Genomic DNA, 26,320 nt, shown 5'->3' with positions numbered 1-26,320 from the left:
TGGGTTATCTTGTAGGTATACTTAACTTCTGCCCATTTGGAAATGTCTCATCTTTTGATTAAAGGTGTCTGGTAGACTGCTGTAGACTGCTTTTTCATCATTCGAGACTCACTTTCCAGGAGCTTGGTGGAGGTCTCCTTTACATGTTCTACCTCCAAGTGGAAATGCGGCCTCATTGTGCTGTTAGGTGCTGGATGTGCGCCGGCAGCGGGGTGGGATAAGTGTCTTGATTGTTATGGGCTCTTCCCAGTTACTGCAGCTCTTAGGGCAGTTGTGAGCAGCTTGAGGGGCTGCTCTCTCAGAAGGCTTTGTCTTCTCCAGGTTCTCTAGGGACCAACACTTTTTTGTAGCCCAATCTGGCCTTGTGAGTAGTGGAATTCAGGTGTGTACCACTCACCAAACCTCCAATACATATCTTTCTTTCTTCAGCATTTTGAGTGCAAAGTTTCCCTGTTGTAGCTCTGCTGGCCTTGAACTCATAAGGCTGCCCAAGCTGGCCTCAAATTTGAAATCCTCATGTCTCAGCTTCTCCACTGCTGGATCCATGCCACCCATATCTGGCTTTTCCAGTTCTTCCAATACCTTTAAAGTTTCTCTGGTCTCTGGGGGTGGGGAGTGTTTAAGACATGCAAACTTGTGTTTTCCCCTGTGCACCATGGCTGATTGACATGGGTTCAGAGAGCCAGGGCCTCTTGTCAAGGCTCTGAGAGGACCTATTTTTGTGGAGTTGGATTTTCCTAGCATAAGGGCAGCCCTGAGAGCTCAGATTTCTTTGTGTGTGCTGTGCTGCATCGCTGTTTCCACCACTCATCTCTTAGTAGGAAAACTTTGAAAGTTTCCGGCGTCTAGAGACAATGGTGAGTTCAGTTGAGATATCTTCTCAGGCGGCCTTGAGTACTGGTGTCACAGAAGGTATAAATATAGATGAAGTGTTAACAGTGGGGCCTTGCCACCAACACTGAGCATCCTTCTCCTTACAGAGTCTAGCCACCAGGCTCTGTATGACAGTGGTTGATGTTTACTGATCCTTGGGCTTTGATCCCTGCAAGAAGGGAGAGGATCTCTGTAGTGACTAGGAGTGAGCGTTTGAGGACTGTATACATTTTTTTCTAGAGCTAGTAAGATGGTTTGATGGATAAAGGCACTTGGTGTCAGTCTGACTAATCTTGAATCCTGGGACCCACATGATAGAAGGAGACTCTAAAAAGTTGTCTTCTGACTTCCATATGCATGCTGTGGCATATACCCTCTCCTCAATAAAGAAATATTAAAAAAAAAAAATTGCCTGGCAGTGGTGGCGTACACCTTTAATCTCAGCACTCGGGAGGCAGAGGCAGGTGGATCTCTGTGAGTTGAGGCCAGCCTGGTCTACAGAGTGAGTTCTAGGACAGCCAGGACTGTTACACAGAAACCCTGTCTCATTAGATATGTAGCTGTAATCTAGGAGATGTTTAGTGCAGGCAGGCATGACCCTTGCTTATAGAAAGCCAGCATCAGAGATACACAGGCTAATTTTTTCCAAGTTGCAGAAACTATCTTTTCTCCTTAGAGCATGGAAAATCAGCACATAGTAGTTGGAGTTGTGCCCTGGACATTGCCTGACTGCTAAATGCGGAGCACTTAGTCATGCCTGTGAAACACACACCCCATGTCGTCATGGGACCGCAGATAGTAGACTGAGCTTATGCTTTTAGTGGGGAAGGGTGTGACTTATAAGCAGTGCTCTTTTCAAATAAGCTAAGAATTTAAAATTGAGAATCAGATTAGGAAAGTAAAAGATCAATTGGACTTAATAGATGGAAAAGTAAATGAACTAAATTAAAGAGAAAAGTAGGAAAAATAAAAATAAGAAGGCTTCTCTTCTCCCCACTTACCCACTAGGTGCAGCCCAGTCCTGAGTTTTCCCCTGGGTGCTTCCAGGAGTTGAGCACAGGCTTTGCGAATACTAGACAGGAACTTGACTGCTGAGCCAGCACACCCAGCCCAGCAACCGGGGCAGGGTTAGGGCAGGAGAGTGGGAAACAAAAGAAGAAAGTGGACAGAGAGATAGGATGATAAGTAAGGTGGGATAAATAGGCCAGAAGATCCAGATGTTGAGATTTGGGTTTTGAGTTTTAGTTACCATTTCAAAATTTTCCCAACACTCACACAGAAATGGGAGATTCAAGGCCAAAGGTAATAAACAAAACTGGCCTCCAACTCCCTGTATATCCTGTATCAAGGATATCTCTGTAGTCCTCCAGGCTCCCCTTCTCAGTGCTGGGATAGGCCTGTGCCACTATGCCTAGCCTATGTTTTTTAATTTAAGTAATTAATCCCTCACCTCACTGCCTGTTCGTGTGTGTGTGTGTGTGTGTGTGTGTGTGTGTGTGTGTGTGTGTGTGTGTGTGTGTGTGTGAATCAGTTCTCTCCTAGCATAGGGAGAGAACTGATTCCCAGAACTCAGGTTATCAGGCGTGGTGACAGAACTCGGGTTATCAGGCGTGGTGACATGAATCTTTACTCCCTGTATAGGCATCTCACTGGCCCTTGCTTTGTTCTTTGAGAGTCTTGCTGCATAGCACTGGCAGATTTGCTGGGCTTGAACTTGTGCCTGTTCTCTTTCCTCTCCTGCCTGCTGAGCGCTGGGATTTAAGGAGTGCACCATCACCACACCCAACTGAAGATTTAGTTTGTATCATCTCACGAACCAGTAGAAACCAGACTAATGTCACACATACCCGAGTATCTGCCATCCAGGTTTGTCAACACCATATATTCTTCCATATTTTTATGATTTAGAAAAATTTGGAGGGACTAGTAATTTAAAGTACTGTAGCTCTTGGCAGCTCACAGTTATCCGTAAGTCCAGCTCCAGGGGATCTGAAGTCCTTTTCTGACCTTCAAGGAGGGGCAGACATGTTGGCAAACCACTCATACATATAAAATAAATCAGCTGGGTGTGGTGGTGCACTCCTAAATCCCAGCACTCAGGAGGCAGAAACAGGAGAAGCTCTGTGAGTTCTGGGCTAGCCTGATCTACATAGTTGGTTCTAGGAAAGTCAGGGGGACATAGAGAAACCCTATCTCAATAAAGTAAAATAAAATGAATAAAGGTGAAAATAAAAATTAAGAAAAAGAAAAGTTGAGTGTGGTGGTCCAGGCCTGGTTCTAGCGTTTGCTGGGCTGGGGATGGCTCAGCAGTGAGACACCTGCCAGGGATGTGCAAAGCCTGCGTCCGACTCCTGCAAGGACCAAAGGAAGAAAAAATCCCAACCCCAAAGCTTCTGACTGAGTTCCACTGTCAGGTTTAAAAAATACACAGGGCAGAAGAAAACTCAGGGGGCTTCCACTCTGGGGGTCCTTGAGTCCTGAGTTCTGTAACTGAGTTTTGCCCTTTGTTCACTTGTGAGGCGCATTTATTTTATATGTAACATACAGGATTTTTTTTTTTTTTTTTTTTTTTTGGTTTTTCGAGACAGGGTTTCTCTGTGTAGCTTTGCCCCTTTCCTGGAGCTCACTTGGTAGCCCAGGCTGGCCTCGAACTCACAGAGATCCACCTGGCTCTGCCTCCCAAGTGCTGGGATTAAAGGCGTGCGCCACCAACGCCCGGCTAACATACAGGATTCTTAATTATATTTTGTGGGAAGTTTTGGGGAAAACAATGTTTACTCCATTTCCTCAGAGATCCAATTAATTATCTTTAAAAAAAAGATTTATGTAAGCCTGGGTATGTGGGGGTGTGTCTGGGGGTGGGTGGGATGGGGTGGGGTGGCACATTCTTTTAACCCCAGCACTTGGGAGACAAAGGCATGTGGATTTCTTGAGTTCAAGTCTAGCCTGGACTATAGAGCAGTTCCAGGACAGCCAGGGCTACACAGGGAAACTCTGTCTCAAAACACAACAAACAAACAAAAAGATTTATGTGTATGGATGTTTGCCTGCATGTATGTATGTACACCATGTGTATGCCTGGTATGTCCTGAAGGCCTGAAACGGGTGTCAGATTCCCTGGAATGGAAGTTTTGGATGGTTGTAAGCTACCATGTCAGTGCTGGGAACCAAATTCAGGACCTCTGCAAGAACAAGTATTCTTCATGTCTTCATGGAGGAGTCCCAGTTAATTGTCCTTTAAAATGTTTTATGCGGGCTGGAGAGATGGCTCAGCGGTTAAGAGCACTGGCTGTTCTTCCAGAGGTCCTGAGTTCAATTCCCAGCAACCACATGGTGGCTCACAACCATCTGTAATGAGATCTGGCGCCCTCTTCTGGCCTGCAGACAACACTGTATACATAATAAATAAATCTTTAAAAAAAATGTTTTATGCAGTCTAATGTCTTTTTAAATGAAGTCCTTCCATGGTGTTACTGTGTTCTAAAGGTTCTTAAGTCATGCCTTTTACATTGTATTTGTTTATCTTTTCTTTTCTTTTCTTTTTTTTTTGGTTTTTCGAGACAGGGTTTCTCTGTATAGCTTTGGAGCCTGTCCTGGAACTCACTCTGTAGCCCAGGCTAGCCTCAAACTCACAGAGATCCGCCTGCCTCTGCCTCCCGAGTGCTGGGATTAAAGACTTGCATCACCACCACTCAGCTCAAAACTAATCTTTTTTATCTTCTAGAACTCACTATGCCTTTAATTGTTATATAAGGTTCATCTCTATAAATACAGGTGAACGTTTTTCTCCCTTGAAGCATTTCAAAGTGAGTAAAGAATCTTTGTGACATTTCATCCATAAACACCTCCAAATACTACTCAGAGGATGTAGGATTTAGGATGGCTCTTTATGGAGCCACACCATCATCATCTTGTCACCTACAGAATAACAGTAAAGCTAATCTTCAGCCAATATGCAAGTTCTCCAGTTCAGCTTTGGGCATTTGTTTGTGTGTTTGTGGTTTGTTGTTTTTGTTTTCGTATATTTTTTAATTCTGGAATTCAGTCAGGATATAGCATATAGTAACTGTCTCTAAACCCAGGCAGTTGCCCTTAGGGATGCTGGTGTTGGAGAGCCTGGGTCAGCTGTCTTGTAGTGTCCACATTGGGCTTTTGTTTGTTCTCAGCTCACTTTATTTACTGTCAACTTGGAGGAAAGTCTAGAAGAGCAGTGCTGCTTAGCAGACAGATAATGGGAACCAAATGTCATTTAGAAATTTAATATTTTTCTTCTCTCACAACAAAATAAACAAGTGAAATTAATTTCAGTAATTTTTACTTTGTAGATTTTTATATTAATCATTTGATTTAATGGTGTATATGATTCAACATTCTGTGGTTTCAATATGTATCAATCCCTTTAAATTATTATGAGGTGTCTTACATTTTGTTGTTTTTATTTTATTTTATTTATTTTTTTGTTTTTTTGGTTTTTCAAGATAGGGTTTCTCTGTGTAGCTTTGCGCCTTTCCTGGGACTCACTTGGTAGCCCAGGCTGGCCTCGAACTCACAGAGATCCGCCTGGCTCTGCCTCCCAAGTGCTGGGATTAAAGGCATGTGCCACCACTGCCCGGCAATTTTTTTTTTTATTTTGTTGTTTTTATATAAAATTTCAGACTTCAGCGTTATTTTACACTTGATAAACCAGTCATTTCAGTGGAGTAGCTGCATGTTGCTGAGGGGCCCAGGAGGAAGCGGCTTCTCCTCAGCAGAACACTTGGAAGGGTGCAGTCTTGAAACGAGCAGCGTTGCTGAGGTCTGAATCTGTTCTTTGTCTTTTGCAGGTTGGGTGCTCTGGGATGGAGCGAGTGTGCAGAGGGTGAGGACCCAACCCGGGACCGCGTCGTTTGCTTCCTCCTCAGCGACTGTTGGCTTGAGCACACACCAGCCTGGGGTGAGGATGTCTGCGGGCATCTGGCTCCTGCACCCCCTCTGGGGAAGGACCTTTCTTCTCCTACTCTCTGTGGCTGTGGCTCAGTCCCACTGGCCCAGCGAGCCCTCAGAGGCCGTGAGGGACTGGAAGAACCAGCTTGAGGCGTCCATGCACTCAGTGCTCTCAGACTTCCATGAGACTGTTCCCACTGTGGTCGGCATCCCCGATGGCACGGCTGTTGTTGGGCGCTCGTTCCGAGTGAGCATTCCCACAGATTTAATTGCCTCCAGTGGAGAAGTGATCAAGGTGAGACTGCATATGAAAACAAGAGGAGGAAGAGTCCGTCCTCTGGTTTCGCGTTGATGTCTTTTCCTTTCCTGTTGTATCTCATTTATTTATTGAGATGGGGCTGGCTTACGTGCTCACATGGATGTGTGAGTACCACATGTGTGCCTGGTGCCTGCAGAGGTTAAAAGCAGCTGTCAGGTTTACTGGGCCATCACTCCCACCTGGAACCATTAGTCTCTTAAGGCCTATGCTTGGAAACCTGCCCAGTAGCGCTTTTTCTTTTCTTTTTAAAAATTTTATGTGTATGTTTTGCCTGCATGTATGCATGTGCACCATGTATGTGCATGTGCCCGCTGAAATCGAAAGATAATGTTGGTTTCCCTGGAACTGGAGTTAGAGATGGTTATGAGCTGCCATGTGCATGCTAGTAACTGGGCTTGGACCAGATCCTCTGGAAGAAACAGCAAGTGCACCTAACTACTGGGCCATCTCTCCACCCCAGCCCACTGTCGCTGTCACCGTAGGCTTTCGGTTGGAAGTTTGACCAATTCAGGTGTGTCCTTTCCGACACACAAAGCCAGGCCTCTAGTTGAGTGTCCCATGGAGAGGTGGGTCTATTGCTCCTTTCCCTTTGATCCGGGTGGCCCTGGTCTCCTTCACCCCCTTTGTGCTCTCTTCCCCTCTGGACTCCTTCTCTGTACTTCTGAAGGCTCTAGCTCACGTAACAGATGAATTCTGTGGAACTCTTGCTACCCCAGCAAGGAGTGCAGTTCTGAAGGATACATTGTTGCCTAGGGTTTGATAGGACCCTCTGCATGTCCAAACCCTGCAGTTCCAGAGGTTATTGGAATGTTTTACATGGATTAATTTTGACCAAAAGTGTCTTGAACTGATACAGTGAGCTAGATACTTGCAGTAGCTGGTAGAGACATGTAACAAGCTTACTCACCAGGGCCATAAAGAGCTTTTACTGGGAAAACAGGATTTTGTCTGAGCATATTTATCTGTAGAGAACAGACAATTTAGTAGCTGATTAGCCTGTAGGAAAAGTCATGAAGGGCTGGGGGTGTAGTTCAGCAGTGGAACACTTGTCTAGCACACATGAGACTCTAGTTTTGATTCCTTAGCATTGAACAACAGTAAGAAAATTCATCCCACTCTTAAGAACCAGGGCTCTATGGATTGAGGATTTGGAAATGCAAGGCTTGCTTGACCTTATTCTTGGAGCTGTGACTTCCTCGCCTGTATAAAACAAGCTTGAAGAAGTATTTACTTACTTACTTTGAGACAGTCTTACTGGCTTCTGAACTACGATCCTCCTACCTTTGCCTGCTGAATGGTAGAATTACAAGTGTCTACCAACCTGGCTGTAAAGTCTACGTTAAAAGATTTCTTTTTTCATTATAATAACTAGCATAGGGGTTGAGAGATGGGCTCAGCAGTTAAGAGCAGTCGTTCTTACAGAGGACCTGGATTAAATTCCTAGCACCCACACGGCGGCTTACATCCACCTTCTGTAACTTTAGTGTCAGATCCCTCTTCTGACCTCTGAGGGCACAAGGTATGCATGTGGTGCACAGACATACATGCTTACAGAGCACTCATACACATGAAATAAAGTAAATAAATAAATCTAAAAACCTTTTTTAAAAGTTACATAGGTTTGCAAAGTATGTGGAAGAGAAAGAAAACTTTCTTGTGGTTTCTTCCATTTCCTTTGCTTATTAAGAGGTGGACATACTGCATATAAACAGATATTTTAGATAGACCCAAGATTTACTTATTTTTACAGATGTGTCTGTGTGAGTGAATGCCAAGCGTGTGGGGCTCCTGGAGGAGGCTAGAAGAGGGGGTTGGATCGTAAGAGCTGGAGTTAGAAGTGGTTGTGGGCCATTCAACATGGGGGCTGGGGACTGAACTTGGGTCCTCTGTAAGAGAAAGAAAGGAGGTGTCCTTTTGTTTGTTTTTCTTTCTTTTTTTTCCTTTTTTGAGTTGTGAAATAATTACAGTATTTCTTCCTTTCCTTTTCTTCCCTCCAAACCATCCCATATGCCCCTCCCTCCTCTCCTTCAAATTCGTGGTCTCCTTTCACTCATTGTCATTACATGCGTATGTGTATATGTATGTGCATATATGTACCTAAATATAACCCATTCAGGCTGTATAATGTTACTTACATACATAGTTTCAGGCTGACCGTTTGGCACTAGCCCACCAGTCAGTTGCTGTGGTGTACTCTCCCTCCTACTCCCAGCTTCCTCAGTTGACTTTAGTTCTTTGTGCAGGGTGGAGTATTGGTGAAATTATAAAGGCCACTCCATGTAGTTAAAAGGAAGATTTATTTAGTGGGTGACTTACAAATGAAGGGATAGGTAGGTCGCAGGGTCTGGGGAAGGTGTATCGCAGTCCAGCGGTGTTCTTTGGAGCTCTGCTCAGTCAACCTCCACCGTCTAGGGTCCAGGAACAGAGAGAGCGCTCGCCCATCCAGGTCTCGGACGCCTCCCCTGGCCCCGCCTCATAGGCGTGACTGTTGCCAGAGTCTCAATGGGGGTTGGAACTTCCAGATCAAAGCTGGAATGGCTACCCACTACATCGGAGGCCTCCTGGACTTTTTCCCATCCATTTTTGGGATGTCCGTTGGTGGTGTCCCTCTTCAGCTCACATTTGGGCAGTTACATTGGTGAGATTTTATGGGTTTTTTGTTTTGTTTTGTTTTTGAGATAGGGTTTTACTATGCAGCACTGGCTGGCCTGAACCTCACAATGTAGACCAGACTGGCTTGAACGCACAAAGATCCACCTCTGCCTCCCAAATGGTGGGAAGAAGAAAGTGCTCTTAACTGATCTCTCCAGCCCTTATTTTTAAATTACATTTGTGTGTGTGTGGCGGGGGAAGTATGCCATGGATCTTGTGTGAAAATCAAAGGAGTTGGTTCTCTCTTCCATGTGGGTCCTGGGGATCAAACTACTCCGATCATTAGGTTTAGTGGCAAGACAATAATCTTTAACCACTGAGCCATCTCTCTGGCTCTGATTATATATTTTTAACCTTTTCTCATTTGTTGTAGCTTGAGTTTTCTCCCATGTTTTGTTTTGTTTTGAAGACAGCGTTTCTCTGTGTAACAGATCTGGCTGTCCTGGAATGCTCTTTGTAGACCAGGCTTGGTCTCCAACTCACAGAGATCCACCTGCCTCTGCCTCCCCAGAGCTGGGATTAAAGGTACCCGCTCTCCCATAATTTTTAATACTCATTGTGGATGTAATTTTTAGTGGCTGTCCAATATATTATTGTTGCCTATAAGGTCATTTTTCTTTCCTTTGTATGAAACAGGGTCTCACTATGTAGATCAGGCTAGCCTCAACTTCAACAGAGATCTGCTTGCCTCTGTCTTCCAGTTAAAGTGGGGCATCACCATGCCTTACATAAGGAACATTTTAGACCAAGTATGTTGGCACACGTTTATAATCCTAGTCCTTGGGAGGTAGAGGCAAGGAGATTAGGAGTTCAAGCTTATCCTTGGCTAACATAGTAAATTTGAGGCCAGCCTGAATACATGAGACTCTGTCTCAAACAAACAACAGCCAACAATAGTGTTTAGATGTTACCGCCAAAGATGCTTGTTTAGGATAACCTCCAAATCATGTCTGACAGTAGTACCTACTGCCCGCTTCCCAAGTATGGTTTGCTCATTGCTTCTCAGGGTTCCTTGTCTATGTTCTTGACCCTCTCAGTCTTTTCTACTAAAGCAAGAGATGTTTTAATCATTTGGAATCTGCTCAAACCCACCCCGTTATTGATCTGTATCTAAGTTGGAGACCCCTGTGATCTGTCCTGAGGTTTCCTCTCTTTCCCCTTTCTCTTTGTGTCTTACCCTAGCCTCATCTACTGCCCCTTTCTGTCCTGACTATTCCTGGCTAGGGCCCACTCCAGGCCTCGGCTCCTTCTTTCCCCCTCCCCTCTTGGTGCTGTCCTCTTTCAGATCCATTATGAACATCTTCTCAACTATTTGAGCCGCTTTCTCCGTCTGGTGAAAGCAGTTTTTCCTTCCACAAACCCTGTCTTCTTAAATGTCTGTCCTGGGCACCAAGCGCAGTACTTGCCTGTGATCCAGCACTTTGGGAGGCTGAGACTGGTTTGAGGCCAGCCTGGGCTATAGCATGTCTATAAACAGACTATAACAAACAGATCCGCAGTAATGAACACATGCTTGAAATTCTCACATTTTGTTATTTTGTATGCTGCCTCCTCTCACCTAGTAAACTTCTAAATATTTAGGAGCCAGCAGAGGGAGCAGAGATTCCTTTCCACCTCCGACCTGGTTTGGACTCTCAGAGCCTCTGTCCAGTGGCACAGGTGTTGGGGCCGGGCCACTCCAGACCCATCATGGAGTCTCCAGCTGCACGGTCTTGCTGTGGGCCCAGCCCGCCATTGCAGTAGTCCTGCATATCCTGCAGCAACTCAGGCCTAGTACCTCCTCTTTAGGGTAGCTGGGGAGGAGTCAGTGTGGTAGGGTAGGGAGCGTGACTCTAATCCTAAGGGGAAGGAAGAGTTCCTTCAGTTTGAGGTCAGCTTCAGCTGCCGAGTGCGGCCCTGTCTGGAAAAACAAAACAAAAGGATAGCAGGGAAGAAATACCTTTCGTCACTGAAAGACAAGGCTACCCCTGCAGAGCCCTCTCAGATATCTCACTGTACAGCCTGTGAGGGTAGCTTCTCATCCCCACTTTTCTTCAGCCTTCTTGCTTGCAGACAATGTAGGCTTTTCCTCAGCCCAAGATGTCGGCAGGCTGGGAACAGCCCTGGCTGAGACTGCTCTCAGCTGCTGGCTGGCATGGGCTACCTCATTGTTCCCCTGAGAACAATGGATACTCTTTTTTTGCCAGGAAGAAGAGTTCATGAAAGGAGCTTTTTTTGGGGGATGCTTGAGAGCTTTGTGGCACGTGAGATGAACTGCAGTTTCTTCCTGCCTCGAGTGGGTGTTCCCAAGTTCTGAATGGACCCCTTGTGAGCATGGCACACCGGGAAATGTGGGTTGGCAAAGGAAAGCATCCTTGGGAGTGGGCTGTTAGAATGGTATTTGTCCAGACTTACCAACTCAAATACTTATTGACCACATAGGCCTCTTTTTTTTTTTTTTTTTAAATTGACAAGAGCTTAAGCTGAAACATAAAATGATAAAGTAAAAATAGACGTCAGCGCTTAGGAAAGGCAGACTGATTTGGGGAATTTTTTGAGTGGCTATAACTATGTTTAGCCGCTCTCTTGGGGAGATGACTGATTTTTTAAAAAGATCCATTTATGTATATGTGTCCATGCCTGAGTGTATGTATTTGCCTCACATATGTGCACACACCTGCAGAGGCCAGAAGAGGACATCAGATCCCCTGAGATTAGAATGACAGGCAATTGTGGACCACCTGTACAGACAGCAAGTACTCTTAACCACTGAGCCATCTCTCCAGCCCCAGAGATTATATTTTAGGGGAGAATAATCAGCGTCAGATAAAGTACTTCATGGCTCAGATCAGAAGGGGACTGGCTGTGCTGGAATGTGGTGTTGTGGTCCTGGTCTTTGTGGGAGGAACCAACTATAGTTTTAGTATTCATGTAGATAGAAGTGGGAGCGGTGATTATCCCTGGCAGTTTTGGTTCTGTTTTACTGGGCAGAGAAACAGCCTCTTGGCATCTTCTCCATCATGGTTTATCACTTCTGATGTCTGACCCTCTGGCCTCAAGCTAGAACTGTGTATCTCCCTGTGTGTAGCTCTGCCTTGGGACTGGCATACTTACCATTTGCAGAAGGGCACAGGATAGATTTGGTTTATTGTTGTAGTTCCTGGTACAGACAGGTCAGCTCTGAGTATGAGATGGCCCCAGCCTCAGACTCCATCAGAGGCATTATTTTCTGCCTCCCTGAGCAGAGAAAACAAAGGCTTATGATCACCCCTTTTGCGAGTGGTTCAGAGTGTTTTCTGTGACTCCTTGCAGGTTGCCCTAGCTCAGTGGCTTGATTAAGGGGAGAGAGCTGAAGGTAAGGACCGTGACCAGGTCTAAGAGAAGATTGTAGGGACCTTCCTTGAGCAGGTGAAATAGGCTTTGATATTGACCAGGGGGAGAAAAAGCACCTGGCATGTCTGTAAGGGAACACTGGAAAAGGCCCAGATTATACCCCAGGGCTTGATGTGTACAGGGATATTTGTTGGAAGATGCTACCATAGAGACCCAAAGGACTGACAGGAAGGTTTGTTAATATTGAAGGAATTGACACCGTTTCCTTTTTGCAAGCTGCTGTCAGCAGTGAAGTTCATGTCTCAAGTCTGCCCCCCTGCAGCTCCTGCATGGATGTATCTTGCAGGCCCTGAATGATAGCACTCATGTGTTTTTTGGGTTCAGAAGCTCATTAAAATTAATTAAGTCTTAGCAAGAGCCTAATTCTTTAGTTTTTGTCCTTTTTGCTATATTTGACTGGCTTGTTCAGACTGTGAATGAAACCTTTTTGATGAAGAGTAAGTAATGGAAACTCCTACTCAATTGCTCTTTCTCCATGTCTTGAAGGGTACGGGGTTGAGAGGAAGAAGAGCCTTTAGTTGTGTTTCCTGGCATTTAGTGCATATGGATACTTCTCTACTGCGCCCCCTTGTCCATCTGTCCTCAAATTCTTAATTTTCTGAGTCCTGTTCTACATGTAAGAAGGCATAGATAAAGAATCTGGAGGCAGTGTCTTAGAACTGAGCTTATTAGTCATCTCACGGTGTGACTGAAGGGGATCAATTACCCCTCCTCCACCCCACACGAGATAAGGTTTCTCAGTCAGTGTAACAGCTCTGGATGTCCTGGAACTCACTCTGTAGACCAAGCTGGCCTCAAACTCACAGAGATCCATCCACCTGGCCCTGTCTCCCAAGTGCTGGGATTAAAGACGTGCGCCACCATGCCTGGCTAAGGACAGAATTTTAGATCTGGCATTTCTGGGGTAAGAGGTGGCTCAGTAGTAAAAAGCATTTTCTACTTTGGCAGAGAATCTGGCTGGGTTCGGTTCCCAGCACTGACTTGGTGGCTCACCACCATCTATAACTACGGTTCCAGGGGATCCAGTGCCCTCTTCTGACCTCACAAGGCACCACACATGCATGTAGTGCACAAGCAAACATGCAGGCAGACCACTCACATGCAGTAAAAAGGTAACTTTAGCTGGTCGGTGGTGCGCACGCCATCAGTCCCAGCACTTGGGAGACAGGCAGGTGGACTTCTGAGTTTGAGGCCAGCCTGGGCTACAGAGAAAGTTCTAGGACAGCCAGGGCTGCAGAGAGAAAACCTGTCTTTAAAAAAAAAAAAGTAAATATAAAAAATTTTGTTTAAAACTGTTATTTCCCTAGTTAGGGTGACTCTTTGTCAACATTGCTGATAGTATTTGGAACTCTACAGGGCTATGTCCATTTTGTGGTTTTGAGTCTCTATGTTTTTTGTTTGCTTGTTTTGAACATACTCGGGGTTTTTTTCCTGCTTGTATATCTGTGCACCAAGTCCCTGTGGAGGCCAGAAGAGGGTGTGTTGGACTCCTTAGAAGAGGAGTTACAGATTGTGAGCCTCCGAATGAGTGTTGGGAATTGAACCCAGGTCCTCGGGAATAGCAGCCAGTACTCTTAACTGCTGAGTCATCTCTCTAGACCCTTGGTTTCCCCTGTTTTGGGGTGAACTTTATGGGTTAAGATTTTTGAGTTTGGTGTATGGTCACTTGAGATCTGGTTTTCATCTGTGCTGGGCTCTCCTTTTGTCTCAAAAATATGGTATCCAACTGTTGCTGAACTGTAAAAAGCTTTATGTACTTTTAGGTGGGCTGTGGCCTGCAACCTCTCAAATTGGGGTTCCTTCTGCACTTTCTGCCTCCTGCAGATGCACCCACCGCCTGTAAAGAATCCTTTCCAAGATGGCTGCTGCAAGACCAGCAGACCTTGCTGTCTGCCTTTAGTTAGAGTTATTGCACAGCTAGGCCAGATTTTTATTTTCCTGTGGTGCTGGGGCTAGAATTCATGGTCCGCTAGGTAAACACTTTGTCCAGTCCCAAGGCAGAGGTGTTTATACTGAGTGAACCCAGGAATCTGCAGATAGCCAGAATTTCACAGATAAATGTACAGGATCTAGGATATCAGTTGTTTTGCTTTACATTTATTTATTCACTTATTCATTTGAAAATTTTATACATAAAGTTCAGTGTTTACATTATTTTCACCCCAGCTTTCCCTCTCTAGGCCCTTGGATGTACCCCACTCCCTCTCAAATTCATGACTTTCTTAATTATTATTGTTATAATATACACACATGTGCATATATAAATATAATCTACTGAGTTCATTTAGTGAAGTTCATACACATGTTCAGTGCTGCCACTGGGGACTGGATAATCTATCAGGGTTCGTGCCTGGAGAAAACTGATTCTCCCTCTCTTAGTATTCATTGGCTGTAGCTCTTCATCTAGGGGTGGGGCCTTGTGATTTCTCTGTTGGAATATCAACTAATGTTATTGCATAGGTCTTGTTTAGGTAACCATATTATTCAGATTTTACATGTGTAGTTACCTGTTGTATATAGACACCATCTGGCAGCAGGAATCCTGGTCCCCTTGTTTTTAGACTCTTCCCTACCCCTTCTCCATGATGTTACCTGAGCCTTAGGTATAGGGGTTGTGGCTGTAGATGTTTCAGTTGGGGACTGGCACCCCCTGGTCAATTGTTCTCTGCACTTTGACCAGTTGTAGATTTCTGTCTTGGTCTCTGACTGCTGCAGAAAGAAGCTTCCGTGATGAGAAGTGAGAACCACACTCATCTGTGGGCATAAGGATAGGTATTTAGAATGCTGTTGGGAATTCCACCTGTTTAAGAAGATGTCAGTACTAGGTTCTTCTCTAGGGCTCATGACTTTACCAGCCATGAATAGTTGACTAGGCTTCTAGTACCATGCATGAGTTCCCACCTATTGAGAGGGCCTTAGATCCAATTTGATGGCTCTTAGTAACCCCCAAGTTCTACTATTATTCCCTTGGATATATCTTGCCATGCTGGTCATATTTGTGGTTTACAGCTAGGTAGGACTTAATTGTTTTTCTCCCGTGACAACTTGCACAGCATCTTTGGATACTGTGTGAGCTAGTCTATAGGGAGGAGGTCAGTTCTAGCTCAGTTCCTCCAAGTCCTGGGGAGGACACCAGTGTTCGTTTGTTTGTCTTTAGTTGTTTTGTTTTTGAGACAGTGTCTTACTAGGTAGCGTTGGCTAGCCTGGAACTAACTTTGTAGATCAAGCTGGCCTTGAACTCATAGAGAACCAGCTGCCTCTGCCTCCCGAGTGCTGGGATTAAAGGTGTGAGCCATGACACCTGGCTAGGATACTGGTTTTAAACTTTAAAAGGTGAATGTTAGTCTTGGGCTCTCACCTAGAGCAAGCTCCCCTCCACACCCTCATCCTCACTTGGAATCTTGGGCAGCAGGTAGCTTCTGAAGAGTCTCTGTCTGGCTGCCTATAGGTCCCTGGCTTTGCCTTGCCTACAGCATTTCTGTACCCTTTAGATGCTTTGAAGTGTGAATAGGGAATCAAGGCCTCACTACACTGGATCCAAAGCCAAGTGGGAAGGAGGACTGGGGAGTGGAGCCTTGGTTTGGGGCTGTTAAGCAGAAACCTTATTGTTTGCTGGATCTCTTCACAGTCCTAGGAGCAGGTGGGAAACCAGTACTGGCAGAATCTAGCATGGGTCTGCCCTATAATCATAGTAGGGTAGAAATCCCCCCCCCCCCCCATCTTACAGATTACAGACATGGGTTGGGTAAAGCTTCAGCCTGCCAGGAACTGTCTTATAGACAAGTGGCTCTTGCTTTGTTAGGGTAGAACAGATCTTTTCTTTCTTTCTAGATTTATGTGTGTTTGTGTGTGTGTGTGTGTGTGTGTGTGTGTGTGTGTGTGTGTGTATTTGTGTGAGATGATACTCACAGAGGTCAGAAAAGATCATATGATTGCCAAGGACTGGAGTTACATGCACTGTGAGCTACCTGATGTAGGTGCTAGGAACTGAACATAGGTCCTTTGGAAGAGCAGCAAATGCTTTTAATCACTGGCCCTCTGTCTATTCCTAGAGTATATGTTTCTATCCTCAGAGTATATGTTTCATCCTTAAGCACCTTTGTGGTGAGCCAGGCCCCAAGACACATGTCCTCAGGATGGCATTGCACTAGTAGGCTCTGGGGCTGGGGACACTGTTAGCCAGCCCTTCAGACATACTGAACCTCTCCCTAAAGGGCCTTTGGAATGCAAAGTTGCCAGCTTGCCTGACTGAACCATGTTCCTGTAGATATCGGTGACTTTGGACCTTAGGTTAAAACAGATTGTTGCTATTGAAAGTGCTGCTTAGGCTTTCTAGCATAAAGAGGTTCTCTCCCTTCCTATCTAAGGAGCACCCAGGACCCAGCACAGTGTCTGCTTCAGGGCTGTAGATCCAGGTTGGCCTCCACTAGTCTGCAGCCAGCAAGTGGGCAGGCTTCCAGGGCACTGAGAAGCCAGAGTCCTCAGAAAGGAAAGTAGCCGGACAGGTTGGAGAGGCTTGGCTGTTTTTCTGATGTGGTTTGGTCTGTAAGTCTATCAGAGATATGGGAGGGCCCAGTCAGTAGGATGCTTGCTTCGAGTGTATGAACCCATTCCCAGCACTGCATAAGAGGCTGTGGTGGTGCCTGCCTGTAATCAGCACCTAAGAGTGCCAGAGGCAGGAGGATCAGTAACAGTCTCAAGTCATCCTTAGCTATGTAGAATTTGAGGCCCACCTGCCTGGGTGACCCAAGACCTTGCCTATACACCAACAAAGGATCCTGGAAATAATAGTGAAATAATTTGTTCTCAACACACCAGTTTGTTTTTAAATATTTTTCTCCCTTGAGATGTCCCTCCACATACTGTCCTGAACTTCTGGGCTCGCAGCTGTGACTGTAGGCCCACGCCAGCTCACCTGGTGTAGAGCTGGCAATCTCATTAATTCTTGCCAGTTTGAAATGGGGTGGTATAGCTGATTTGGTAACATGCACAGTGTTGGGTGGAGTTAAAAAAGCAGGTTTTTGTTCATCTTTGTTACATATGTTACATGATATTAACGTATTTTAATGTTACTTGGCATCATTAAGTGTATGGCTTCCATCTTATTTAGGGTTTTGTTATTTGTTTGTTTTTTCCGAGACAGGGTTTCTGTGTAATAGCCCTGGCTGTCCTAGAACTTGCTCTGTAGACCAGACTGGCCTCGAACTCACAGTGCTGGGATTCAAGGTGTGCACCACCACCGCCTGGCTCTTACACTTCATCTCACAGTCTGTCATTGAAGGAAGTCAGGGCAGGAACTGATGGAGCCGTGGAGGAGTGCTGCTTACTGAATTATTCTTCATGACTTGTCCAGCCTACCTTCTTATAGTACCCAGAACTGCAGCCCAGGGGTGGCATTGCCCACGGGCCAGTCTACTAGAGGCATTTTCTCCATGAAGATTCCTTCTTCCCAGATGACTCTAGCTGTGTCAAGTTGACAGAGAACTTAAGCCAGCACAGCTTCCAGGGCTGAGAATATGTGAATCTTGGCCATAGAGTGGCCTGAGTTTATTCCATAGGAATTGTTTGACATCAAAACTTGGGCTCTTGGAGGTCCGTAGAATAGCTAGACTGAGAAGCTTTGAGGAAGTGGACCCTTTCTGGTTTTGTGTAGCTGGAGACAGACTAGCAGAAGCACGTGCTGTTCACTCATCCATGCTACTAAAATACTCAGACGGAAAGTCAGAGTTGTTCCAGGCCTTTCGTCACCCTGTTTTCTGTCTTCCCTGTCTTCCCTGTGCCCTAAGCGAGCAGCTATTCTGTAGTGACCGGCCACTGGGATGGAGTGGGTTAGGAGACACCCTCTGGTGTGCAGTTCACCACCTGTCCCTCTGGTAAGCTTCCTACTCCCAACAATCCCTGTAAACTATCTCATGGTTCTGTGAACACTCCATTTCAGCCTTAAATCTTTGTATCACTTATTTTAATTAAAAAGAGATTTATTTTTATGTGTATGGGTATTTTGTCTACATCTGTGCACCATGAGTATACCCGATACCCATGGAAGCCAGCAGAGGGTGTTGAATCCTTGGAACTAGAGTTTCAAATGATTGTGAGCCACCATGTGGGTGCTAGGTATTGGATCTGGGTTCTCAGGAAGAGCAATTGGTGCTCTTAACCACTGAGCCATTGCTCTAGCCCCTGATTTTTATTACTTACTTACCTACTTACTTACTTACTTACTTACTTACTTATTTATTTATTTATTTATTTATTTATTTATTTATTTATTTATTTATTTATTTATTTATTTATTTTTCTGTTATCAGCTTGATACAGTATAAATTCTTATCCTAATAGTGAAATGTTTCATTGAGGCTTGCCTAATAATTGAGTAAACCCAAAACTTATTATAAACCACAGTCATCCTAGGGTCCCCCTGCTATATAACCTCCCTGGTTCTGTGGGTTGCAGTCTGATTGTTCTTTGCTTTATATCTAGTATCCACTTATGAGTGAGTACATACCATGTTTGTCCTTCTGGGTTTGGGTTACCTCACTCAGGATGATATTTTCTAGTTCCATCCATTTGCCTAACCCCTGATTTTTATTATTTAACTAATTAATTATTTTACAAAGTAAGACTTTTTTGTGTGCTTACATAACTACTCTCTTATCTTTCATAATGAACTGAAAAAAATTTCAAGCTTAGACTTTTCATCTGAAACACTTGAAATATTTATTATTGGAGCTTGGGTTTGATTCCCAGCACCCACATGCTGGCTAAAAGCCGTCTAACTCCAGTTCCAGGGGCTCCAACACCCTTTTCTGGCCTTAACAGGTGCTGTCTGCAGACGGTGCACAGGCTCACACGGCGGCAGAACAGCTCAGCTGCTGTCCCGGGGAGGCCTGTTGTCCTGCAGGCAAATGGAGGAGCAGTGGATCTGGGAGAGAGAAGCAGAGGGAGACGGCAGAGGGAAGGCTGTGGTCAGGATGTCAGAAGAAATGTGAAAAAATCTTATAACTCGATGGTTTTAAGGAAATATGTAGTGTTTTTCATGGATTGGAAAGCAGTCGTGTTTATGGATTTCTTAATATTTCTGTTTGGTGAATGACAGGGTAGGTGATTCTTTGTGGTGCATTTATTAGCTGATGGTACGCTGTAGGGTTTACAGTTTCACGAGAAAGCAGACAAGTATCACTCATGAACTAACTCCTCAGTGGTAGTTCAGAGAGGACTGAGAAGAGAGCACCCCCTAGTGGTGTCTCCTCATAATGTCGGTTGGCTTCTTAGGTTTTTGTTGGATGTGACAAGTCTGAACCAGTTTGAAGTGTAGAAAGTAAAAAATCTGTGGTGTAATGTGTCCTGGGTACAAATCTTAGGTTTGAACTGGAGTCTACTCTAAATACTCAGGTTCCTGGATTTTGGACAGGAAGAAGACCTAGGCAGACAGTTGCGTGCCCAGAAGGCATGGCTTTAACTTCTTTGTCATGGGAAGCTGTGGCCAGCCAGGCAGTGGTGGCGCACGCCTTTAATCCCAGCACTCGGGAGGCAGAGGCAGGTGGATCTCTGTGAGTTTGAGGCCAGCCTGGTCTACAGAGTGAGTTCCAGGACAGCCAGGGCTACACCTAGAAACTGTCTCAAGAAAAGGGAAAAAAAAAAAAAAAAGAAGAAGCTGTGGCCTTAAATTAGGAATAGTCCCTGAGTGGTGTTGAATATGTGCCCTCTGTTGGCCATTGTGTTTCTGGACTCGAGGCTGAAAGCATCTTGAGTCAGAGCAGAGAATGAGTGACCTTTCTTACATCAGGGGCAGGAGTATGTGTTTCACAAAGGTGAGCAGAGCCTAGGCAAGAAGCAAGTATTAATTTCTCTCTTGCCAGCTGATAGAAGTTTCTGCGTTGAAATTCCTTTGGGTGCTCTGAGTATTTCCATTTATGTCACTGTGGAAAAGGACTTGCACACTGAAAGAAGTTTGAACGATTCTTTGGGGGATAATAAAGAATTGAGCGCCTTAGGTCTCTTCTGTGTCAAGGGCAGAAGCAGGCTGTGTATGTTTCTTTCCTTTACCTGATTCACTCTGAAACCTACTTTAGAGACTAGAGATGATTCTTCTCCCTTCCTTCCTTCCTTCCTTCCTTCCTTCCTTCCTTCCTTCCTTCCTTCCTTCCTCCCTCCCTCCCTCCCTCCCTCCCTCCCTTCCTTCCTTCCTTCCTTCCTTCCTTCTTCCTTTTTTTTTTTTGGAGATAGGGTTTCATGTGTCTCACATTAAATCAAAATCACTGTGTATCCCCATACCCAGTTTATTCAGTACTGGAGATTAAGCCCAGGATTTAGTGCAATCTAGGCAAGCTTTCTATCAACTGAGCGAACTCCCAAGACCAGAGATTCTTTGAGACTCCTTTGGCAGACATTGTTCTAGAATAGTTGATTTTTAGTCCTTCTACCCTGGGTACCACAGTTCTTGAGAAGTGGGATTAATTTAGACAATCGATACGTCTTGGGTTTTTATTGCTGTGAAGAGACACCATAACCACAGCAGCTCTTTTTGTTTGTTTGTTTGTTTGTTTGTTTGTTTGATTTTTGTTTTTTGAAGACAGGGTTTCTCTGTGTATTTTTGGTGCCTGTCCTGGATCTCGCTCTGTTGATCAGGCTGGCCTGGAACTCACAGAGATCTGCCTGGCTCTGCCTCCCAAGTGCTGAGCACCACCGCCTGGCATCCACAGCAATCTGAGTTCTGGGATTACAGCTGTGCACTGTCATTCCCAGACAAAATCCATACATGCTTAAGGTCCATGGCATCCTAATCTGTTTGTGTGTGTTAGTGTGTCCCAGTCTTCTGTGTCATGTAACAGGACATTATTGCTCTCCTTTGGTGGTGATGAGTTGGATTTCCCAGCAGGAATTCTAAATTATTCCTTCAGTCTATCACATAACTCAGATTAGGCCAGTTGTTTACTGTAGTGATCGTTTTTAGGTTATGTAACAATGATAGCATTTAAAGCTCACACTTACATTTCTTTTAGGTGTCTGCAGCAGGGAAGGAAGCTTTGCCGTCTTGGCTGCATTGGGACCCACACAGTCACACCTTGGAAGGCCTCCCTCTGGACACCGATAAAGGTGTCCATTACATCTCAGTGAGCGCTGCGCGGCTGGGAGCCAATGGGAGCCATGTGCCCCAGACTTCCAGTGTGTTCGCTATCGAGGTCTACCCTGAAGACCACAATGAACCACAGTCTGTACGGGCAGCCTCCTCAGACCCTGGCGAAGTAGCGTCATCTGCCTGTGCTGCTGATGAGCCAGTGACTGTCCTTACAGTGATACTGGATGCTGACCTCACCAAGATGACCCCAAAGGAAAGGATTGATCTCCTGAACAGAATGCAGAGCTTCTCAGAAGTAGAACTTCACAACATGAAGTTGGTACCTGTAGTAAATAATAGACTATTTGACATGTCAGCTTTCATGGCTGGCCCAGGAAATGCAAAGAAAGTGGTAGAGAATGGAGCTCTGCTTTCATGGAAACTAGGCTGCTCCTTGAACCAGAATAGTGTGCCTGACATTCGTGGTGTGGAAACTCCTGCTAGGGAGGGTGCTATGTCTGCCCAACTTGGTTATCCTGTGGTGGGTTGGCACATTGCCAATAAGAAGCCAACTCTCCCCAAACGAATCCGGAGGCAGATCCATGCTACACCCACACCCGTTACTGCCATTGGGCCCCCAACCACGGCCATCCAGGAGCCACCATCCAGGATAGTGCCTACCCCCACATCTCCAGCCATTGCACCCCCAACAGAGACCATGGCTCCTCCTGTCAGAGATCCTGTTCCTGGGAAGCCCACGGTCACCACTCGGACTCGAGGTGCCATTATTCAGACCCCGACCCTGGGCCCTATCCAGCCTACTCGGGTGTCCGAAGCTGGGACCACAGTTCCTGGCCAGATTCGGCCAACATTGACCATTCCTGGCTATGTAGAGCCCACAGCAGTTGTTACTCCTCCAACAACTACCACCAAGAAGCCACGAGTATCCACGCCAAAACCAGCAACGCCTTCAACTGATTCCTCAACCACCACAACTCGAAGGCCAACCAAAAAACCACGGACACCCCGACCAGTACCCCGGGTCACCACCAAAGCACCCATCACCAGATTGGAGACAGCTTCCCCACCTACTCGTATCCGTACTACCACCAGTGGAGTGCCCCGTGGTGGAGAACCTAACCAGCGGCCAGAGCTCAAGAACCACATTGACAGGGTAGATGCCTGGGTGGGTACCTACTTTGAGGTGAAGATTCCATCAGATACCTTCTATGATAATGAGGATACCACTACTGACAAGCTCAAGCTGACCCTGAAGCTGCGAGAGCAGCAGCTGGTAGGCGAGAAGTCTTGGGTTCAGTTCAACAGCAACAGCCAGCTCATGTACGGCCTGCCTGATAGCAGCCATGTGGGAAAGCATGAGTATTTCATGCATGCCACAGACAAAGGGGGCCTTTCTGCTGTGGACGCCTTCGAGATCCATGTTCACAAGCGCCCACAAGGGGACAAAGCTCCTGCACGGTTCAAGGCCAAGTTTACAGGTGACCCAGCACCAGTGGTGAATGACATCCACAAGAAAATTGCTTTGGTGAAGAAGCTAGCCTTTGCCTTTGGGGACCGAAACTGCAGCAGTATCACCCTTCAGAACATCACCCGTGGCTCTATTGTGGTGGAATGGACCAACAACACACTGCCCCTGGAGCCCTGCCCCAAGGAACAGATCATAGGGCTGAGCCGCAGGATTGCTGATGAAAACGGGAAACCTCGGCCTGCCTTCTCCAATGCTCTGGAGCCTGACTTTAAGGCTGTGAGTATTGCCGTGACAGGCTCTGGCAGTTGTCGGCACCTACAGTTTATCCCTGTGGCACCACCTTCTCCTGGAACCTCAGCAGCACCAGCCACAGAGGTTCCAGACAGGGACCCAGAGAAGAGCAGTGAGGATGATGTTTACCTGCACACAGTCATTCCAGCTGTTGTGGTTGCAGCCATCCTGCTCATTGCTGGAATCATTGCTATGATCTGCTATCGGAAGAAGCGGAAGGGCAAGTTGACCCTTGAGGACCAGGCCACCTTTATCAAAAAGGGGGTGCCTATCATCTTTGCAGATGAGCTGGATGACTCCAAGCCCCCACCCTCTTCCAGCATGCCACTCATCTTGCAGGAAGAGAAGGCTCCCCTCCCACCTCCTGAGTACCCCAACCAGAGCGTGCCCGAGACCACTCCTCTGAACCAGGACACTGTGGGAGAATACACACCTCTGCGGGATGAGGATCCTAATGCACCTCCCTACCAGCCACCCCCACCCTTCACAGCTCCCATGGAGGGCAAGGGTTCTCGTCCCAAGAACATGACCCCATACCGATCACCCCCTCCGTATGTCCCCCCTTAACCCACAAGCGCCTGGGTGGAGGCAGGGGCAGGGCAGGGGCCGGGGACACCTCGGTGTTGTCTGTGGAGACCGGTGGCCCGCAGACCGTTGCCTGCCGGTAGCCAACACCTGACCTAGCACACACTGACACACAGGGCCTGGACGAGCCCGCCCTCTCTGCTCCTCCCAAACCCCAAAGCTGCTGGAGAGACTTTGGGGACTTTTTTATTTTTATTTTTTGCCTAACAGCTTTTTGTTTGTTCATAGAAAATTCTTCGCTGCGTGTTGATGGCTGGCTCTGAAAGCACTGTTTGAGTAGAGGTAGGAGGAGGAGCGAGGAACCGTGAATGAACTCGCAGGCAGTGCTGGGTGGCCCCCAGCTCTCTGCATTTTGCCTTTAACACTAACTGTACTGTTTTTTCTATTCACGTGTGTCTAGCTGCAGGATGTAACATGGAAAACAGTAGCTAAAGATTAAATTCAAAGGACTTTCAGAAGTTAAGGTTAAGTTTTTACATTTAATCTGCTGTTTACCTAAACTTGTACGTATAATTTTTGGGTGGGTATGGGGAATTGCTTTGCTAAAAATAAGCTCCCAGGGTGTTTCAAACTTAGAGAAGACCAAGGGACAGTATTTTTTATCAAAGGAATCCTATTTTTTCACACTATGTCAACTTGGTTGCTCTGATGCCCCAGAGCCTGACTGAGGGCCTCCTGGCCCTGGCTCTGGTGCCAGGGTCCTGGTGCTGGGTCTGCTCTCCCGCTATTGCCAGGGGCTGGAAGCTGGAGGGGCCTCTTGGGCCGTGGACATCCTGACCTCTACCCCATGCACGCTAGTGGCCTACCACTGAGGGGGGTCTTCATTTCTGTGGAAAAGGGACTCCAAGAGGCATTGGTGGCTGTGGCCCCCAACCTAGGTGCTCCAAGGTGGGCCAGCTGCTCGTGGGGGCACCTGGGAAGGTCGAAGGACTCGACCACATCAACCTTCTTTTTCCTTCTCCGTGGGTTTTTGTTTTGTTTGTTTTTCTTTTTTCTTCCCTCTTAAAAGGAGTATCATGGTCTTTGAAACACTCAGTGGGGGACATTTTGGTGAAGATGCAATATTTTTATGTCATGTGATGATCTTTCCTCACTTGACCTTGGCCACTTTGTCCCCAGTCCACAGCCCCACCCCATGCACCCCATCCCCTCTTCTCTGGCGCTCCAGTCCTGGGCCTTGGGCCTGAACAACTGGAAAAGGTCTGGTGGCTGGGGAGGAGTGCCAGCAATAGTTCATAGTAAAAAGCTGTGGGCTCTCAAAGCTAATTTTTTACTAAAGTTTTTATACAGCCTCAAATTGTTTTATTAAAAAAAAGATTAAAAAACGGTGATGCTTAACAGCAGTTTGTACAAGCTCCTAGTGTTGATTCCATGGAACTGATGGCTTTGCTCATTTTGACCCCCCCTTTCCTAATGGGTTTAATTCTGGGTTACATAGAGGCTTCCTTTGCCTTTTTTAGCAGAACACCGTCCATCCATCTGTATCTCTGTCCCATGACTCAGGGGCACCCACTCTGCTTTGATTCTCCTCCTTTGGAAGAAACCATTTTGAGCATGCCTTTTCTTGATGTCTGAGTTATTTCGGGTACCTTTTAGGGAGGAATGCCTTTTGCAATAATGTATCCCTTCCCTGATAGAGGGCGGGTGGGTGGACCCAGGCTCCCTTTGCATACGGAGCAGTAACTTCTAAGCCATATCGACTGTTTAGCAGAGGGTATGCTGTCTCAGGAAGGGAAAGCCGGTAGGAGGGATGTGCTGTTTCCAAAGGGTTGTTCCCCCTGCATTCTCCACAGGGCCTACCCTTCCTGCTCAGCCCTCAGCAGGGTGCTCTGCAGTGAGCAGTGCCCATGGGGGAGTCTGCAGATGAGTGCTTCATGGGTGGCTGGTAACTGGGCCTTGTGCCTCCAAGCTCTGGTCCAAGCTGGAGTTTCCCTGATGTCCCAGAGTCAGGAACAGGGATCTAGCCTGATGAAATTATTTCTGGTGACCTCATCAAAAATAAATAATAAGTAAATCCCAATATTCCAGGTGAAGGCTTTGGAAAGCCTTCCAGATAGTTCTGTTGCTCTTAGCAACCCCACCATTGGGCATTGCCATGTAGAGAGGAGGCTGGCCCAGAGTGGCCTGTTGTCATAGCAACTGGAGGCAATGGGGCAGTGAACAGAATAACAAGAGCAACAATGCCTTTGCAGGCAGCCTCCTCCCTGAGCCCTGAGCTGGCGATGGCCATCGGACTCTGAGACGGAGAGCCAATCTCACATTCAAGTGTTCACCAACCACTGATGTGTTTTTATTTCCTTCTATATGATTTTAAGATGTGTTTTCTGCATTCTGTATAGAAACATATCAAACTAAATAAAAGCAGTGTCTTTATTACAATGCCAGTGCCTTTGTCTATTTATACCTGATCTCTTAAGTTCCTGGGAATGAAGGATAGGAGGGAATATGTCAAAGAAGAATGACTCAGCCGGCCCAGCCGCCCGCACAGAAGCTCAAGCATTTCTGTACCCGGGCAAGGCTGGGTTTGTGTTCCAGGAACTCGGCCACTATGGAGGCTCCTTTGGCACTCCTCCTGCCTTTGAGCCAGGGAAGACTAATTTTGGTCCTCAGTTTCTTCATTTCCAAGGGTAGGGTGTGGCTTGGAATCTGGAGAGACTGAGTGGAGAGGAGGAGGATGGGAAAGGCTTCCTGCCTCAGAAGGGCCAGCTCTGGGCAGGTTTCCTTTGGGCCGAGCCCCCTGAAGAGTGGGGTGGAGGTA

General features: G+C 46.3%; 1 protein-coding gene across 9 annotated transcripts in view; it reads left to right on the top strand.

Moving 5' to 3' along the window:
- Dag1 (dystroglycan 1) overlaps positions 1 to 25,941 on the top strand; it is a 67,046-nt gene extending 41,105 nt beyond the window's left edge. For all 9 annotated transcript variants that reach the window (XM_076577019.1, XM_076577018.1, XM_076577020.1 and 6 more), the window contains 2 exons: positions 5,697 to 6,091; positions 21,142 to 25,941. In XM_076577019.1, coding sequence (XP_076433134.1) covers positions 5,813 to 6,091; positions 21,142 to 23,544 — 2,682 coding nt within the window. In that variant the 5' untranslated portion in view covers positions 5,697 to 5,812 and the 3' untranslated portion in view covers positions 23,545 to 25,941. The remainder of the gene's footprint in view (positions 1 to 5,696; positions 6,092 to 21,141) is intronic.
- Positions 25,942 to 26,320: the final 379 nt, after the last annotated feature.

The sequence above is a fragment of the Peromyscus maniculatus genome, chromosome 7 (assembly GCF_049852395.1).
Source record: "Peromyscus maniculatus bairdii isolate BWxNUB_F1_BW_parent chromosome 7, HU_Pman_BW_mat_3.1, whole genome shotgun sequence".
NCBI classification, from domain to species: Eukaryota; Metazoa; Chordata; class Mammalia; order Rodentia; family Cricetidae; genus Peromyscus; species Peromyscus maniculatus.
This window is presented reverse-complemented; position numbering and strand designations above follow the sequence as displayed.